Consider the following 19199-nt stretch of genomic DNA (forward strand, 5'->3'; position numbering starts at 1 on the left):
GCAAAAGTGTTTTAATATTAAGTGTTAACGGTAAACTGTCCTCACTTTGTGTTGCTCTATCTGTTCTTTATAGGCCTCCATGTCCTTTGCTGCTGGCTGTGTCTCTATCCTCCTGATTCGCTCCTCTGTCTGTGTCAGCCAGTCAGAAAGCTGCTGCAGCTGCTGCTGCTGAAGATCCATCAGGACTTCATGGAGCCTGGAGAGAAAGAAAGCGAAGGCAGAAGGGCAGTAAAGTGAGCACATAAAGGTAGAAAGGATATGTAAGCCATAAATTTCATAAACTTTAGGACTAAGATTTAACTGCAACAACACAGGAAGACAAACGCTGTGGCTAAAAAAGCTCAGGGTCAACAAATGTAGCGTACATCATGAACACAACTTGTGTGCAGTTTGTGTGTGTGTGTCGTAAACCTTGATGACACAAGCTGAGAGTGCAAATCGTAAGACCTTGGGTGGCTCAACGCTCAGCATGTGTCATGTCTGGCAACTTGCACCCCTGTCCATTCTTTACAGCACAAACTGATGGCTTGATAACACTGCACACTAGACCATAAAATGTTCAGGTTTATAGTCATATTTGTCCTGAAATAGAAATGTCCTTTACCTGTTTCTGAGATGAATCAGTAAGGGACATTTAAACAACTCCAGAAGACCAATTCAGGTATGTCTCTGTTTACCTGGCCTGACGGTCCATGCTTTCCACTCTAAGAGCCTCCCAGCGGGCATTGAGGAGGGTCATCTGTTCCTGGATTTCATCTTCTTCCTCATCTGTTAGGTTGCCTTGAGCAATCAGTTGGTTACCCGCTTGCAGCACATAACCCACACTGCTCTGACGCGCTGTCAGTTTCATCATAAATGTCTTGAAAGGAAAGAGTAGTAAGTGGTTACAATTTTAAACAATAAACAGAAAAATCTCTGTCTATGAAACAGTTTGCATCCTGGGAACATGAACACGCAGCACTCATAATAAGGCCTTTATAATCTGAGCCTGTTTGTTAGCACTTGGCAGACACATGCTAACATCTGGATGCGCTTCTGTCATTAGGTTTAATGTTAATAATGCCCTGCAGAAGTACTGAGCAGTACCGTAGCACCCTCATATTTAAGTGCTGCTGTAGCAACAACACAAAGCGTGAGCACAAATCGAGGGGTGGGCTGTCAATTAGCAAACCAAAGCCATCCAAAACAAAAAGAAGCGTAAAAGGTTTGAAGGAGAAATGCAAAAGCTAATGTTTGGTTGTTTTTATTTCATTGTAGCTGTGGAGAAGCCAGTGAACTGAGTTGCTGTCCATTACAGGGAGCTCTCTGGATGAGTAAGCATTTTCAACTGCGCCTCTAACGCCTTTGTTTTTTGACTAAGCTTTACTGGCGAAACTGGAGTAAGTCAGGGAAACAAGGCCGAAACAAACTGGATTGATTTTTGTAGACTTTCTGAAAAGCCTGGCTGTTAACGCAGCTTTCAATCCTGTTGCTTTCTGTCTCCATAGCAGATTTCAGCTTTGACCTGGATTCCAGGCATTCAACTTCACAAATATTCACAGTTCAGCCGAGGGAATCCAGCCAAAGCCCCTTTACACACATGCACCGAGAGAGACGATGTAACTAAGCCTTGTCGAGCAAGGAAGTAAGCTGTGGGCCAGGGCACCATGGAGTGCAGTGTGTCACTGTTAGCCATGGAATTCCTGCCATTCTCAACATGTTAAAGGCATGCACTGCTGTTTGTGGGAGGCCTCTGTCTGTGGGATACTTTTCTCAGTCTCTCTGGAGAGCGACAGCCTAAATGTGTCACCAGTTATTGTAAAATTGATGCTCCTGAATGTGACGTCTCAGTCCAATCCATTTTTGTTTTTTTACTGTTTCAGAACTGACAAATGAATTCCAAAAAGAAAATAACAGCACTGTTGTGTCTTCTTACCTCATGTGTGTGAAACTGCTCTTTCACTTCTTCCACATCGTCCGAGACGTCGTCCTGACCCTGTAGATCATCCTCAGCCATCAGCAGCCAAGTCAGAACCTCCTCTAGCGTAGTCTGGTAGGTGTCAAGGTCCCCCTCCAGCAGGCCGCCCTTCATCTCACCCTCTGTCTCCGTCATGGTGCTGGGGGTCTCGGGCCGAGGACTGCTGCCTGCCTCCTCTGTCTGTACAGTCTAAGAAACATTAGGCAAGGTTTGACCAAGTTATAAACAAGATCATTACTTAATAAGTAGGAAAATAATACTGAAAGCAGTACAACACTTGATTGAAAGAACTGGCTTATATTTTGTAAGTATACAGGCCAAAGTGTACAGTAAAAATAAAAAGGAAGGTTTTTTTGTTTTTTTTAATTTCCCAATGTGCCACATTCATAAGACCAAGACGCCTATGAAACATAACAAGTCGAAGCAAGACTTTGGTTTGTCTTCTGTGCTCATCTGCAAACATCAGCTGGCAAGTTTTAAAATAGACCCAGACATCTAGAAGGGGGTTGTGCTGCTCTTGAGCACGCAGTGCGACCTGCCCTGTTCAGCAAAGGGGGGGAAAAAAAGAAAGACTGCAAGCCAATTATGGGATGGTGGGAAGTGGGCAGGTCAAATCTTATTTTGGGAACAGCAGTAAGTCTGAAACAGCATTAACCAAGATAAAGTTGGATGTGCAGTGCAGAAGGACTGGGAAAATTACATTAAGTCTACACTTTAAAAGAAGAAGCAGCAGTCTCCATCAACTTTACCAACCTTTATCAAACTGAACCATCACTAAAAAAAAACCTACACTTCAACAAAATCAACACCTTTATAACCGACTGCACAGACAAAACTATTCCAGGCTTCTAGTTTTGTAAAGAAACGGCTCAAAGGTGCTCAACAAATCTGAATGAAGCTGAACTCCAGATAAAATCTCCACAATGGCAGTGAAAGATGGCAGAAATGGTAATGGGTGTGCAGTAACAAATCAAACAGACTTTTGTTTTCCAGGCTGAAATTATACAGTGGTAATGCCTGTGCAACAAACTCAGGAAAGGTCACCTGCTGAAAATATTCAATGACCTTTTGGATATTTTTGGAATAAGTGACAAAAGAACTGTAAGCCCTTATGTTACATCAATGAGGGCTGGCAAAGAAGGGCGACAGGGAGAGAAATAAAGAGGAGAGAGAGTGAGAGAGAAGGGAAAACTGCAGCCTTGCTGCATTTATTGAGTTGAATGGCTGTAAAATAGCTGTGGTCTGGCTCAACAGAACACTTTATTATCACTACATGATTTGCTCAACTGTCTATGCATTCATCGCGTTTACAGTTGTAGCCGCAGAGCATGTAATTCGCTACCACACACCAGCAGCTCTCTAATTATCAATGATATTACAAAAGGAAGGCGATCGTGGGAGGATCTCTCAGTATGTTTCAAAGTATCATCAATACCGAAAACTACTGTCATAACAAATACGATTAAAATTATGAATGTAAAAGAAAAGTGGGAAACCATATTGAAGTTATGAAATACAAACAGCCCTTTATTTTAACTACACTCAGTCTCCCAGCAGCAACAGTATTACACATTGGTTCCTATGCAGAGAGGAAGCGAGCCAGGAAAGTAAACCCTTTGTTGGACCAATCAGAACACTATTTTAAAAAAAAGACTGTTCCAGGACTCATTCCAGGGGCGTGTGAAGTATGTGCCCATGGGCAATAAAACAACCTAAGAGGTGGTTTGGGGGTTTTCTGACTTTTGACCAAAAAACAAAAAACCCTCTTAAATGAGAGATGCCCCAGAGCTATATGTGATTGACCAATCCAGCAAGCTGGGAGGGGATGAAAAGCTAACAAGACGAAAATGCATACTTAACTTTTAATTAATGTCAGCAAACTCCTTTTCAAAACACAAAGATTAAAAACTAATAATAATAATTATAATAATAAAGTACCTGGAGTTGTCAAATCACAGTTAACAGGATAAAGCAAATTATAAACAGATTCCAATCACTAGTTTGTGAAATGCTGAAGAAAAACTACTGAATTCACGGTGACACTGCACTGCACTGCACCCCGACTTTAATGTTGTAACAACCTTTTCCTTTTCTCTCAGCTATCTGCACTCCCATTCTCACCAATTTACTCCCCTATTTCCTTCCATCCTTTTACAGCTCTGCGCTTCCACCATCCAGCTCGGCCTGTTGGATAATGTCAGAGGGGTGAGTCATGGCTCTGCTCCCCATTTCTCTGCGCTTGCTGCGCCTTTCATGAGCGGTGCCGGAGAGAATGAAGGAGGCTGCTTTTTCAGAGTGACTCACTGTATCTGGCAACATACAATAAGACACTATTCCTTATGACAATATTCCTCATGCTTGCACGTAGCAACATCTGCTGCCTTCAAACTAAACATGATGATCAGAAATGGAGCACAGCAGCAAAGCAAAAGCTGGAGCTGTTCAGTTTTTGCAACTCAAGATTTTCAGTTGTTTTTAAAAAAAAAAAAAAAAAAGGTGCTGGACTATCATTCCTGCATTCATAGAAAAGAAAAAAAAGATAACAGTTGTTTATATCATCATAGTTCATCAAGGTTCAGACAGGCAACGTCTGGAGATAATATAGCAATAACCAGCTACTTTGAAGCACCTTCAGGGATTCTTGTTTTATGATCATAAGATAAAACAAGGAGGTAAATTCCTTCTCTGTAGACTGACGTGAGGTCAAAGAAACAGTGAATGGTACTAGCTTACTTAAACACAAAGATCCACCATCTCTGAGCCGCTCAGAAAGTTCTTGCTCTTAAAGAGGGCTTCTTTTTTTCCCCTCTCCGCTGTGCCAAGTGCTCAAAGAGATTTGTTGATTTGCTGGGCTTCGCCCTCTAAAGTTGTAGCATCTTAATAATATTAATTGCCTTGAGGGACCGCTGATGTGAACGGGTGCTACATAATTGAAGCTGTTTGACTGAAATGCATGCAGGGCCCGTTTCTGAAACTGAATCTGGTTTGAGTTTTGATTTTGCTAAACTCCAAATTTACATTCTTTGAAACTTATGAGTGTTTTGCTCTGAAAAATACTTTCTCAATTTCTTTTTATGTTTAGGTCAAACCTGACATGTCCAACACCTCTGCCCTAAACCTAATAGCTTGTCTTGCACCTTCCTGTTCCTACATGTCACGACAGCTCTACTCTAGATTTTACCTGGGCACCGAGTCCTGGACCTGAGTCTTCTGACTCCACTTTATATTTGCGTGGGAGGGTCTCCACTTCTTTGATGGCCTCCATGCTCACGTCTTTAGGCAGCACGGCAAAAAGCGATGTTATATACATGAGGATGGACTTCTTATCTGGTACTTGCACTGCCACGTCTGTGAATGATAAAGAGAGCAAGACGGCGTTAGGGAGAGGGATTTAAGGCAGAAAGATCAGAGATACAAACTGTGCGTGACAGGCAGGAGGGAGAGAGTGGAGAGAGAAAGAGGGGAGGATACAGAGGTGAAAATTGCATGAGTAGAACAGAAGCGTGGCGCGATAGCCGTTAAGGGTGACAGAAGGAGATTAGATGGGAAGGACGGTGAGAGAGACAAACAAAATGCCAGGTTAAGACAAGATGTACTAATTAAATATGCTTTCAGTACAGGTCAGGAGTGACTGCTCCTCAGTCATGACATAAAAACAGGCGTCTGACTTGGACAGCTCAAGCAAGTAAGTAAGGGTCCAGCTTGTTACAGATGTTCAGCCAAAGCAACATCAAGATCCTTCTTCACTCTGAGCTTATCCAACTGCTGGCAGGACATGAAGGGAAGGTTTGTGAATGCAGACTGTATTTTACTATGTGGGAATTTTGGCCAGTAAGATTTATGTCAATCCATAACCAGGTGCTATAAAAAGCAGATGCAGGTGCCAATTCTTAGACTTACATCTAAAAACATTCCTATAATATTTACCTGAGTCACAAATGTGCTCAGAATAGCTCGGAACAACAGTACCTTCAGGATCCAGCAGCTTCTCAATACCCAGCTGGTCTTTGGCGAAAGTGAAGGCGTGGTCCAGTCTCTGCACAGGGTTCATCGTGACCACCTTATCCCAGCTAAAAGCGTCTGGCCTGAAGTCACACACAGAACCACACCAACACAGTTTTATATCATGGCTACTTTATACATCAGAAACTACAAACGTGCAGAAGCAGTGAAGAGCCTAGTGGCACAACTTCATCTGCTTTAAAGGTCAGAAGAGGTCAGAACTTGAGCAACACTTGAAGTAGAATGATGCAGACGAAATCCAAAACCTGAAGCCAGGTGCTGCTGACGTTTTCATCTTTTGAAAGCGCACACATGTTCAGAAACATATGCATTCTTCTGAGTGCAACATTGTTTTTTTTACCATTTCCCCCATAAAGACAACATTTGATGACCTCCCCTTTACCCGTAGTGATACGTTTTGAAACCTCAGTACATATCAATAAAGACGAGGTTTTATGACGATTAGAGTCGTTTCTGGGTTTTCCAAGGGTAGCTGCACACCCTGAGACAATTCAAAACTCGTTCTCTGTTTGCCAGGGGTAAAGATTTGATTTATTTTTTTGATAGTACATTGATTTTCTATACACCTAATGTAGAAACTAGCTCATAGATATCTGAAACATTTACAAACCCTGTGTATAGGCAAAGGTCTTCCCTGATCTGTGCATTGAGGCCAGCCGTGTGTGGAATGTCTTTAAACCCTAGCCCAAGGTCTAAACCAACACTGGACTGTATGTGTGTGTGTTCATGTCACTAGTAAGAACAAGGGGTTACAAGAAAGGGGGAAACACCCCAGACAATTCTTTCCCTCTTTCTTTTACGCACACACACACACATGCAAACAGTGACATGGCAGGTGTAAACGAACACGCTAAGCAGTATCAACACACCCTGCAGGCGCTGACCTATCAACCTGATCTTCACCCACATGTACAGCTTGGGTATCCTCACAGCATCTCTCTCTCTCTCTCATATACATGCACAAAAAAGGTCCTAAACTTTTTTTTTTTTAATGTCCTTGATTTCTTCACAACTTTGTATCTAAAGGGTACATGCCATACTACGTTAACTTCAACAGTAAATTCACCTCACAGCAACACATACTACAACAGAAGGCTGCTGCACGCTTGCAAGTGTGGAAAACAATGCAATCACGCAAAAATTGGTCATCAATATAATTTAGACTTAATGTAACAAAACACAATTGCATGACCTGGACTTGCAGGCTTTTACCTACGATGAGTATTATATATGTATATAATGTTCGTTTTGAGAATAAAGCTGAGATCTGGGGATTAAAGTTGTCATTTCAAGTCAGGCAACTGCCACAGCTGCTATACTCTTTACAAAATGCTTTGTGAAGTTGAGTTACAACATGAGACAACTTTATCAGCGATCTTATTGCGTCTTGTGATACAACATACATCCTCTCTGCAGCACAAGGCTGTGACCATCAGTATCTGTGCTGACTCCTCCAAGTCTGCGTGTTTCTTTTTACTTTATTCTTAAAACGAACAGCTACATATTTTTTTTCTTAATGTGGTCCCAATGCTCCTTTGTTTGTACCAGTCAGGTAATAGCAGTATGTCCACACTTATTGCTAAAGTACCTGCTGAGCGTCCCCTTATTCCTCACCTGAAGTGGTGAAGTATGCCGTTTAGAGCTAGGCCATCCACCCAGCTGGTGGTGAAATTCAACACATTGATTTGCGGGTAAGAGCGGGTGCACTGTCGTACCCAACTCAGTAAGAGCTTTTCACTGTTGGTCTGCTGTAGGTTGGACATAACATCCTTCATGACGTCTTTCACCTAAAGAGAGACATGTACATTGAAAGAGGAGTTTTAATGTGGATGATTAATGAAGAGCAAAAACCTGTACGCCCACATTTTGATACAAAACAGTAGTTTCTATATTCTGGCTGAATAGATCACTTCTCCTTGTATTGAAAGTCAGCAGAATCATTGTATTGATTCTCTTATTAGCAGGTGGGCACATTGAATAGGAGCATCAGCAATGAAAACCTCTTTCTCAATAACTCTATGCACATTAAATTAGCCATATTTTTTTATCCTAAAAGGATAAGGATTCCTGTAGTTATAAAATATAATGCAGTTAATAAAACCGACACCATGTCTAACACCCAAACAAAGACAAAAAAAATGCACGTGGCATCTGTTACATTAACTAACAATAATGAAAGTAATGAAAAACAAATGTTGAAAAAAAAAAAATGGTAAGGTTCAAACCTTATGAAAGAACCTCATGAGCCGTTTTACGCCAGCAGGTTGAGCACACAAAGCACTGGATGATATACATGTTTACATGCATACACGCATGTGTGAACATCAATACTGATTTTCCATCATCTGTTTTTTTGATCCCAGGGTTAGCAAACAGAAGTGTGTATGTGTGTGCGTGCACCCTGCTCACCTGCCAATGAAGGATAATACTCCAGATGAGGCCCAAGGTCAGCTTGTGGTTCCCATCCACAATATCTGTCCCTCCTATGTTTACCAGATCCACCTGAAAGGAGGACAGACCAAGTTGTTAAAAATATCACAAGCAACCAAATAAACATTTGTGATTTCTACTTTCTGAGCTTGCAGGTTATTAACGTTCAAATATATGGAAATTAGGGCTGGGTATCGTCACTGATTTCTAGAATCGATTCAATTCCGATTCACAAGGTCCCAAATCGATTCGATCCACGATTCGATTTAATTCGATTCGATTTAAATCTGGGAAATTTTGACAGTCAGAAGTATAATTCAGATCAGAACATTTACATATTTTTGTATCTATAAAAAGGAAGCTGACACTCGCAAGACTTTATCCAAGGTGTGAGCATCACAGCAGAGGCCTTTGTGTCAAAGTAGCTGAAGATAAAACACAGAAAAACATGAAGGTGATTTTCCTGGCCTGGGATTTTATAAAAATATTCTGCAGTACATCAAAAACGAAAGAAAACCATTAATTAATGAACATTACCTCTGACGTTACAGCGGTTTTATTAGACACACGGCTAAGCATTTTGCATTTTGAATAATATTAAAAAGTTTAAATTTGTTCAGTATTGAACAGCAGAAATGAGGCTTTCTTTTCGGAAGAATGTAAAAGGGAAAAAAACAGCGGCCGACAGCGCTGTAAACAACAGTAGACTTGTGCGTAACAAGCAAGCGAATAATGAAGAAAGCGAAACTGTTCGAGAGAGAGAGAGGGGGGGGAGGGAGAGAGGGAGAGAGAGAGAGCTGCGCATCGCAATGGAAGCAAAACAGTAAAAGAGTGAATTCATGACAATGTTTATGTGAAGCGTTTGGATCTTCTTTTGCTGCTGGTTCGGTCAATATTGTTTGGAGAGAGATCAAACTAACAGCTTTAGAATCAGCGCATAAAGGGCGTGAACACAAAGCGCGGACCCGGATCAGCGAGCTGTCGGCTTTCAGCCCCGACTGTGAGAAAGGCGACATCTAACTGATTCTGATCCGCGGGTCGCGCTGTGTCTTTAAGTCTATGTGCAGAATCCCTGTACCTGCTCTCATTTACTGTTTGGTGGTTCTTGAAATTTTGTGAGATGTCACCAGAGATTCTGGCATTTCGGACAAAATAAATTTATATTAAAAAAATCGATTCAGGATTTTAATGAATCGATTTTACGTTATCCAAGCCAGAATCGATTTTAATCGATGAATCGATTATAAAAACCCACCCCTAATGGAAATGTGTTCTTATGGGGAACATATTAATCCTAAAAATTGAAGCTATTGCTCTGAAATACTTCTACTGAGTGACTTGAAGAAATTAATCAGCTTTCCCAAAGATATCTGTGGGACCATAAAAAGCTTGCTGCGAGTCGTTATGCTCAGTAACACTCGGCAGAACCTGTAAACACACTTGCTGAGTAAAACCAGAGGAGCTCTCCTTTGAAATGGGATTCGAGTTTTCTTATGCAGCTGAGTAATATTACTTTACATCTTAATGAGCCATCAGTGTTAAAGCTGAACACTTCCACCCAGTCAACTGTCTCCACAAAGCAGATTATGCCACCCTAATTACAGCCTCCCAGTGGTGAAGTGAGGTCTGCAGGTTCATCAGACATGTATCATATGAACTAAGGCCAAGTGTGAACTGATTATATATAAATATTGTGGAGAGGATCAAGGCACAGGGTGGAACATGAGGTCATGTGTCTGGTCAAGTTATGAAGTGTCCTTTCTTGTTCTATGCAGAGCTGGCCTCTGACCCATCTAGTACCAATTAGCCTCATGCTGCCACACCATTACTTCTCCACATCATGAAACAAAGCCTCACATATGCATCAGAGCAGACACACACAAATACAGTCATCACCCACTCCAAAACTCGCAGTATTGTCTCCTGAAGTACCCTCCATCCGAAAAATAATAATAATAATAATAATAATAATAACATGAACTGACTAAATCCAATTGCAGAGTTGTGTCTTCCATGGGAAAATTTTTAATTGTTTTCAAATATGTTTCCACTGTTCAGGCTTGTGGAAACTTTGGCCAGTTGACACTTATTTTGCCTCTTGCAAGAGTGAAAGCAGCAGGATTTGCATGCAAACTTCAGTCTCTGCTGCTTCCCATGAGTCTGCCCTGCCCCTTATCTCCCACTGCTGAGGTCAAGGCATTATGACCAACTGTTGTACACAGAAAGTAGGAGGAGGGATGATGAAATGAAGCAGCGAAGGAGGCAGAAGGACAAAGAAAAATACACAAGAAAATGACTTGTGTATGAAATGAATTCAGAGGCCACAGGAGATTAAGGAGTTTTGTATAATTAGAGGAAGAGTTACTGGTTTGAATCAAAAACAGTGCAACCATGACTGTAAATGTGCAGTGTGGACATAGGGTTTGGGAGTTTCTACTTCAACAAAATACAACATGACATCATTTCACAGTTTAATATAGCTCCTTATTTCTGATTATCTTATGAGGCTGAAATGAAACAGACTCTTCTTTAACGGCACGTGGCAGAAAATGACAAATGCACAACAGTTTTGCCACCAAACAGGAAGTACTCACATTGTTTTGATGTAGGACTTGAAGTACTTTGTTGACGTTGTTCAGAGAGTGCACTCTGGTGGAACCTCGCTCTTTGCTCTGAGGAAGAGGAAATGCAGCATAAATCAGCTGACACGTTCACGGTTCACCAGCCAATCAAGGCTAAAAATCATGCAAGTCAACAGTTTTGGCTCTCGTTTCCTGTAACTCATTTATTCAAATGAGTTTCTGCGGGTTAATAAATAAATAAATATATTCTCATTTGCGAACAAGTCACCTTGACGACTTGTTCCCCAACTTCAAGCCAAAGCTTGGGGGTTAAATGTAGATAAGGTATGCCATCACTCCACACAGTGTTTCACACCATACATTATCACAGCTATTACGCTCTCAGCAGCGTCCACAAGAACTTATGGAAAGAATGGCTCGGTGAATGGCTGCCAACTGCTAATCCCTTTTAAGTCTTCACATACGTCAACCACTCATTAGCACCCAATTATAGAATTAGTATTCTGGTATCAGTGAAAAAGCCTTTGTGAACATGTGTGTGCCAACATATATGGCACAAAGACAGTTGGCACTCAATATACGGCTGCAGGTGTTAGAAATATGATATGCTGCTGAAGGGTGGTACAGAAAAAAAGAAAAAGAAAGAAAAGAAAACAGTAAAATTAAAATTGCATATACAAGCACAAAGCCAGTCATAGAGGACATGCATATCTTTAGTCTCCTTTCCCATAGTACTTCTTTATCCATTATGCCAACCTCTTTTTGAATAAAGTTTTAGGTGAGTAAAGTGATAGTTTGCTGAAAGCTGCAGAAATTCAAATAACATAACATGTATTTACCAAAATTAAATAAGAAATAACATAAGCGTAAAATACGTGTTTTAATTTAGGAAGCAAAAGCCAAGCACGGCACTCCAGAGTGGCTCAGATGTTTACATTAGATTTAACCTGTGTGTTTACATCACATCGTGCATGTGCTTGTACTGGCATGACTTTCACTTAAGAGGAGGAGGAAAGGGGGGAAAAGAAACAAAACAAAACACTGCACTACTATAATTTGACTGCATGCACTGCCAAACCTTTCATGAGCATTTCTGTGGCTTGAACGTGCCTCCTTGAAATCAAATCTAGAACTTCATGCATTCAAACAGCAAACTTTTTTAAAATGTCAAATTTGAATAAAAACAACAACAACAAAAAAAAAGTCTCACGAATGTTAATGTACGTATACAAAAACCCACCAGGACACTGCCAGTGAGACCCTCCAGAAGGTCCAGCAGCTTCCTCCCGTCTCTCAAATCGGTGAACATGTCTTTGATGGGCGTCTTCCCTGTCTGGAAACATCACAATTTCTGCATTAGATTTATCATAAGACTGGATTAGAACAGTCAATACCAGTGATAAGAGGCCCTGAGTGTGGCTGTAGCTTTGGAGAGACAGGCATTTACATTTAATTCAAACACTTCAAGCGTCACTGAGAATAACCTCACATGTCACAGTGTTATGCAGAAAGAAGAAGAGAAAGTTTGGCACATTGTAACAACCAGTGTTAAAAGGCACAGACAGTCAACAAATCTGAAACTATCCAAATGAAACAAGTGTAAGAATGAAACTCAAAGTATTTAGGAGAAAACAGTGTGAGGACAGTAATTAGCTCAGGTAGACCAACTAGAAAAAAAAAAAAAAATCAGCCAAAAATATTTAATATCATTCTCTGATTGTTGTTTTATAAGAATAAAAAATATATACAAGGACCACACACATAGACTATTAACGCTCTGACATAAACTAAAAGACATTAACATTAACCTTTTTTAATTTATTATTTAGTTTTTAGCTTAAGAAATAATAGAAACAATAGTATGGCAGCGCTGGTATCATGGATGGGTCTTGAGGTCACTGTGCCCCCCTGAGCTTTAGTCTAATGATGCAGCTTGGTAATGAAAAGGTTAAACACCCACTTCGCTGATAAGTCGCTGCAGCTCAAGTTCAAGTTAATTATTCAGTTAACAGTTGTTTAGAAGACTAACTCTGGAGCAGGTCTATGCAGGTCAGACTGTGGGAAGTACCCCTCATGTCTCTTTAGCACAAGAAAGATGTCATCCATCAGTTTGTGCAGCTGCACTGTATGGAAAAAAAAAAAAATACTGGGCCACACCTGTTAATCTTCAGTCTCATTGGTGTATAAAATCAAGCACCTAGACATCCAGTCTATCTTTAAAAACTTTTGTGCAAGAATGGTCATTTAAAGAGCTCACTGCATTTGAGTGTAGTACTGTAACAGGAAGTCAACATTACTCGGCTCACTGTGAAATTTTTCTCTCCCAGATATTCCACGATCAACTGGAAGTGGTATTATTGCAAAGAGGAAGTGTTTAGGAACCACACAGCAACACGGACAACGTAAATTTACAGAGTGGGATTGCTGAGTGCTTAGTCACATAGTACGAAAAAGATGCAAATGCTCTGCTGACTCACTAACTGCAGATTTAACATTTTACAACATTATTAGGCAGATGAAGATATTTTTGTACTATGAGGAAAAAAGGAGAGTGCTTGACATCCATTTGAAAATGTTTGGCTCTAATGTTTCACATTACCTTGGAGAATTGTGCATTTATCCATTTGGTGAACGTTTTCTTCTGCACTGCGTCGTGCTCATCTGTGCAGGAAAAGAACAAAGAAGAAGAATTGATTGTCAAGAACATGAACAGGTGGATCAAAAGTGACGTCAGGTACAGTCAGCCTTTTAAAAGAAGCAGCGAACATTGTTACAACTTGATGTCCATTTCCACCTGGTTTTCCAGGGAGCGACTTGATCTCGGCACAAATTAACTTACACTGATGAGGTAAATGGTAATTACAGCCTGAGGCTTTTTGACTTAAAAGCATCCCGATCAATGTGGCTGGAACATCAGAAAATTACCAGAACAAAATGAGGGGTATTTTAAACGTGCGTACCAAATGTCAACAGGTGCACGGTGTGACAAGTAAAGCCAACAAACCTTTTTGCACATGTGCGCACACCCTTGTCCATTTATAATGTTCCCCTGAATCCAACTGTACAAATATTTCACATTCTCTTCCCACTTGACTCCCTCCCTTCCTGCGCCTCCTTTATTCTCTCCAACATGGCTCTCTAATAAGGCCTCATTGTGTGACAGGCAGAGGGTCAGCTGCTTTGATGTGCCAGGGCGATGGCTGGCTCCTGTAATGGATCAGAGTAGCTCGCACAAAGCCTTGGACTTCTCTTGAGAATTGATTTCAGTTTTACTTAGGCTTCTTTCTAATGTGCCGTTTCTCAGTCAATTTCAGTGTAACCACCAAGGAAACGGGTAAAAAGACGTATTCACATCTGCCTCAAAACACTCTGGCTGAGGTCTTGATCAGACTGTAATCTAAGGTTAGGAAAGCTGTTAAAGTGCCTTATGTGTGTGGGGGTCAGGTCAACCAGCAGCTGTGCAAAGCACCATGAAGTGAACAAAAGGTCAAAAGGTTAACATCACCAGCCTCAGCACTGGTTGGCTTCTCTGTTTGGGATGTGTAGAGTGTGTGTGTTTGTGTAGCGGCTGGCTGGGTGACAAACTGCATAAAAACAAGTGCATGGTAAGAGTAGAGTAGAAGCAGGTGAAACAGGTGAACAGGTGACGGGACTGGATAAACAGTGGTAGCAGAGAGGGTTTCTCCTCTGACTTTCCCCAAATCAGTGATCTAAAAGACCTTAAAGACCAAATACATAAGGGCAGATGAGGGAAATGGACAATAGTTTTATAATATACATTTCTTCAGAAATGCCACAGGAAAGGACGAGGTAGCAAGAGACTAGTAAGCGTATGAGGAAACAGGCAACTGGCTAGGTTAGATTTTGAGGTGGGGACCAAACCAGAAGAGGCTTGTTGCCTAGACTGGTATACGCTTGAACTTTGCTATCTTTGTGTCATTGCCTTTAGTGCATCGAATCACAGACTGCTATAGAAACACCTCCCGAGTGTTGGTTGAACCCTCTTCCATATAAATTTGAGGCGGGAAAAAAAACAAAAACGCTTGGGGTTTCTTTACTTTTTTGTATTATTCTTAAAGAAAAGACAGCTGATGGAAGGGTTTAATGAAGATGATGACAGAAAAAGGATACATGAGACAAAGAAGGTTTCATGTTGAAAAACAAAATGACAAAATGGTTGGCAAAGACCACGAGCCATAACACGGCACCCAGTAACAGATGATGATCAATTACAGTAGATAACTTACAGGTGGTTAAACATGTTCTGACAAGGAGAACAGACAAGGAAAGGGATGAAAGAAAAAATAGGTGGACCACCAGACAAAAACAATGCTGGGGGGGGGCAAGCAGAGTGGGCCAAAAATACTAGAGAAAGGCAGCCAAAAGGGGAGGAATCACTGGCAAGAACATTGAGAAAATAGCTCACAAGGAGCAAAGACAGGTATGCTTTCAACACAATATCAATTTTCCTTTTATAAAAAGGCCCATGCACAGGCCTCCTGTTCTTACAGCGTTATTGGCACCCTGTAGAGGCCCCTGGGGAGAGGGTCCCTTGGGGTTCAGGTCTCCTAGGCTCTCTACCTTACCATCTTCATAGGACAATACACTCGATTCATACACAATGCTCCCCCTCAATCTGTCTGCTGCTCCTACTCGCTGCAGCACAGGAATGCCTCGCTGCAGGATAGATCAAAGTAGGCAGCAGGCTGTGTGTGTGAGAAAGTGTGTTCAAGAGTGTGTTTGTATGAGCAACACAAGAAAAAGCAATTTAATAAAAAAGGGGAGTATGCACAAGTTTACAACTTTACATTACACATGTACACCGATGCCAGTTTTCTCATTTGTAGCTAGTCACAGCATCACATACACAATTCAGCTACAGTCCTATTTGTGCAAGGCAGGTATTATGCTTGATTGTGGACACAAACATTCCTTTTACACTCTTCTAGTGTCCCCGAAGCACACGTGCACACTCAGTGTGTTGCAATGTACAGCTTGTGCAACAACTCTTGCAATGACATCTTGTTTAGGTCATTTAAAAATTGTACTTTTATTTTTATATTTTGTTTAATTGGGCCAGAGCCATAAGTGTTTGCTCTAATCAGCTGGGAGGCTTCAAGTTTAAGCTTCGCTTCATTGTAAGTTGATGTGATACGAACATCCAGTGTGACAAAAATAATTCAGCACAAATTCTTGTATCTGTTAAGGAGCTGAATTTAAAACCTGCTATTACAAACATGACTGTTTAATCCGGTCTTTAAGTGATGACGTGATGGAGGCATAAACATTAAAGACTTATGTTCTACATATGGTGCTTTCTATTGACAATACACCAACAATAGCATAGAATAGACATGCTAGACATAGAATAAATAGAATAAATATACAATATTGACTTTTTGTTACGCTTTAAATAATCTGCTTAACACATCAGTCAAATCTTTTGCACTTTCTCTTGTTGCTCAGTGAGTAACCGACCCTTTTATCCATCAATGAATCAAGCTTTTACTAGGGCTGCAAAGACTCATTGAGTAAATTGAATAACTAATGAAAAAACCACAACGCAAATATTTTTGCTTTGATGCTTCATTAACCCATGACTCTGCAGCACTCAGCTGTCACTATGCAAGTATTTTAGCGTGGCTAGTTTACGTCTACACACAGCAAAAAGCAAAGAGGCCGAGCTGTTTTCACGACTGTGAGCTCAGGTGGAGTGAATAAACATTTCTTCTAGTGTTCAAAACAGCAGCGCTTGTCACTGTAATCACCATAAAAAAAGTTTACTGGGAAAAAGCTAGTGAGCGTCCTTAATCAAATCAAACCACCTGTTCAGCAAGCTCCAGTGTCAAGGAAAAACAAACATTGTAGCTGCTCCCATCAACCGCTGTTGGTTTTACACTGAAAAATGTACAAAAAGCCGCAGAAGTTTAAAATAGAAGCGCATGTGGGCAGATGAACTGGTAACTTAGTCAAATATCGTGTTTAAATCACGCAGCTTGCTAAAAGCTGACAGCAGCCGTCCCACTTTCTATTGCAGTGATACCTGCAGCAAGCAGGGGTGAGTCTAAAAGTGGGACATGGGGTGTACTAGACCCTATTTAGCTCAAAGCTTTAGTAACATTATTTATCAGATTTAGATTAAAGGAATATATAAATAAATTATTATGATAATTAAATTATAATATTTTATTGCAGGCCAGTAAAACTCTGAGCCACTTACCTGAGGCAGTTAGGTTGGACACTGATTTATTATTAACATTAATTATTAACATCTACACCATCAGAACGTGCATTTCTGCAGCAGGAAATTTCGCATCAAATTAAAGCTCAGAGAATGCTCATATGCACCTTTAAAGGTTTACACACTTCAATATGCACATAAACACACCAAAGCTTCCTGCTAATGTAGGAAAGCCTTCAAAGAAGACAGCGCAAAGCCTCGTTTTAGGTTCTATTTAAACATTGTTTTATATGCCATTACTGCATTTGTGATTACTTTTTTTATGCACTTATGTTTGCGCTTAAAAACTACTTTTAAATTTAGCATCCAAATATAGTTTTTAAACTATTAAAACACTGAAATTTCTCAAATAGAAACTGATTAGCTTATTTTTAACATTTTTATTATTGTTTATTAATGTGACACAATTATTTCTTGTTTCAGTATCTTTTACCAGGTCCTCGTCCAATCAGTTTGGAAACTTTCACTTCACTTATTCATGTAATCTGCTTTGACACATTCTATCAACCAAATGAGGAGAAGTAAATATACAGCACAAGCACAGTGAAGAAAGGAATTACATGCACATTCCTTCACGGAGAAAAATATTCCAGCCTTGCCAAACAGTCAACATACGTCTAATAACTGAGTCATACATAAACACATCAGTCTAAGTCTGTATATGCTTTGCACAGACAGTACTGTTATATAGTATTGAGAAACAAGTGATTGTTTTGTTTTTGTTTGTTTGTTTGTTTTTGTTTTTTGTTTTTTTTTGGGGGGGGGGGGGGGGGGGGGGTTGCCAGCAGTCAAAAAATTAAGTAATGATTACATCAGGAGGAGTAATCTCGAGTTCAGCAGAGTGATCCAACTCATACTCTCAACACATGGTATGCATGGGTGTGCACCCACACCACAGCTTAAGACCAAAGTGTTGTGTTTCATCCTGTTTGCAGAATGACAACAACCAAGGTGATAAATTCTAAAAAAAACTCAAACCCACTTTACAGTTCACACCTATTTCTGTCCAGAGTAACAACTTTGTTACAATTACAGTAGGAATTCTTGAGTTATGTTCAAAGCATGTTTCATGAAGTCAGTGACCTTTGATGCACAAATTCTAATCAGTTCACTCTTTGAACCTGATGTGATAACACAAGTTTATTTTTCCTGAAATTTGGCCAAGATCCATCAAGCTGCCAAACTGCAATCATTTCCCTAACTGCTGGATAACAGCACGTTAATTAAAGTTTAAACAGTGCTGACAAACCTGAGAAAAAGAATCACAAACACACCTGAAAAACATAATATAACATAAATGTTCAAGGAGCAAAAGAAGAAGGAAAAAAATTAACAGAAGCACACGTTTCTCAAAGCAGCCAGCTGGGAACACAAGAGCAGACACATAAAATATACAGCCCCGGTCTCCCCCTCGCTCTCACAGGTGGAGAGAGCCTGTGACCGCAAAGTAGAGAAAACGGGGAAAACTATGTGGAAAGCACTGAGGTGAGAAATCAAACAAACCATCAGGGTTTCCACGACAGCACCACACAGTAAACACACGGGAGCTCGGAGCTTTTCCAAACAGAGATATTTACAAAGTTTGCCACACCAGTGAGCAGCTGTTACCTCTAACTAATTCATACCCAGCAGCTAAAATCTTAGCCCAAGGTTTTCCCAGTTCGCCGTTTCAGCGAACGGCTTAAAATGCATGTTCGACCGATGAATGAGCACGGCTAACACGTCAACAATACAGCTCCTGCATTAGCTGAAGTGTCTGGAAAAGTAAATGAAAGAAAAACAACAAACTAGCATGAGTGTGGCTACACCAAAAATAATGAGACTGAATGCGTGCCTTTCTCAGGTCATTGGTGAAGCATTAAACTGAGCTCTTGGCTTGGCTGCTACACAGCTCACAAAAAAAAAAAAAAAAAAAAAAAAAAAAAAAAAAAGCATCACATGCTGAACTTCACCTTGATGGCTCCTT

At 40.5% G+C, this 19199-nt stretch overlaps 1 protein-coding gene across 5 annotated transcripts in view; it reads right to left on the minus strand.

Moving 5' to 3' along the window:
* utrn (utrophin) overlaps positions 1 to 19199 on the minus strand; it is a 196681-nt gene that overhangs the window by 163727 nt on the left and 13755 nt on the right. For all 5 annotated transcript variants that reach the window (XM_085383072.1, XM_085383073.1, XM_085383075.1 and 2 more), the window contains 10 exons: positions 13592 to 13653; positions 12233 to 12325; positions 11005 to 11082; positions 8390 to 8482; positions 7595 to 7767; positions 5927 to 6042; positions 5139 to 5305; positions 1916 to 2146; positions 678 to 859; positions 46 to 196 (listed from right to left, as the gene is read on the minus strand). In XM_085383072.1, coding sequence (XP_085239198.1) covers positions 46 to 196; positions 678 to 859; positions 1916 to 2146; positions 5139 to 5305; positions 5927 to 6042; positions 7595 to 7767; positions 8390 to 8482; positions 11005 to 11082; positions 12233 to 12325; positions 13592 to 13653 — 1346 coding nt within the window. The remainder of the gene's footprint in view (positions 1 to 45; positions 197 to 677; positions 860 to 1915; positions 2147 to 5138; positions 5306 to 5926; positions 6043 to 7594; positions 7768 to 8389; positions 8483 to 11004; positions 11083 to 12232; positions 12326 to 13591; positions 13654 to 19199) is intronic.

Source organism: Rhamphochromis longiceps, linkage group LG15, assembly GCF_057381845.1.
Source record: "Rhamphochromis longiceps isolate RC_006_pf linkage group LG15, R_longiceps_female_GT1.1, whole genome shotgun sequence".
In the NCBI taxonomy this organism is placed as follows: domain Eukaryota; kingdom Metazoa; phylum Chordata; class Actinopteri; order Cichliformes; family Cichlidae; genus Rhamphochromis; species Rhamphochromis longiceps.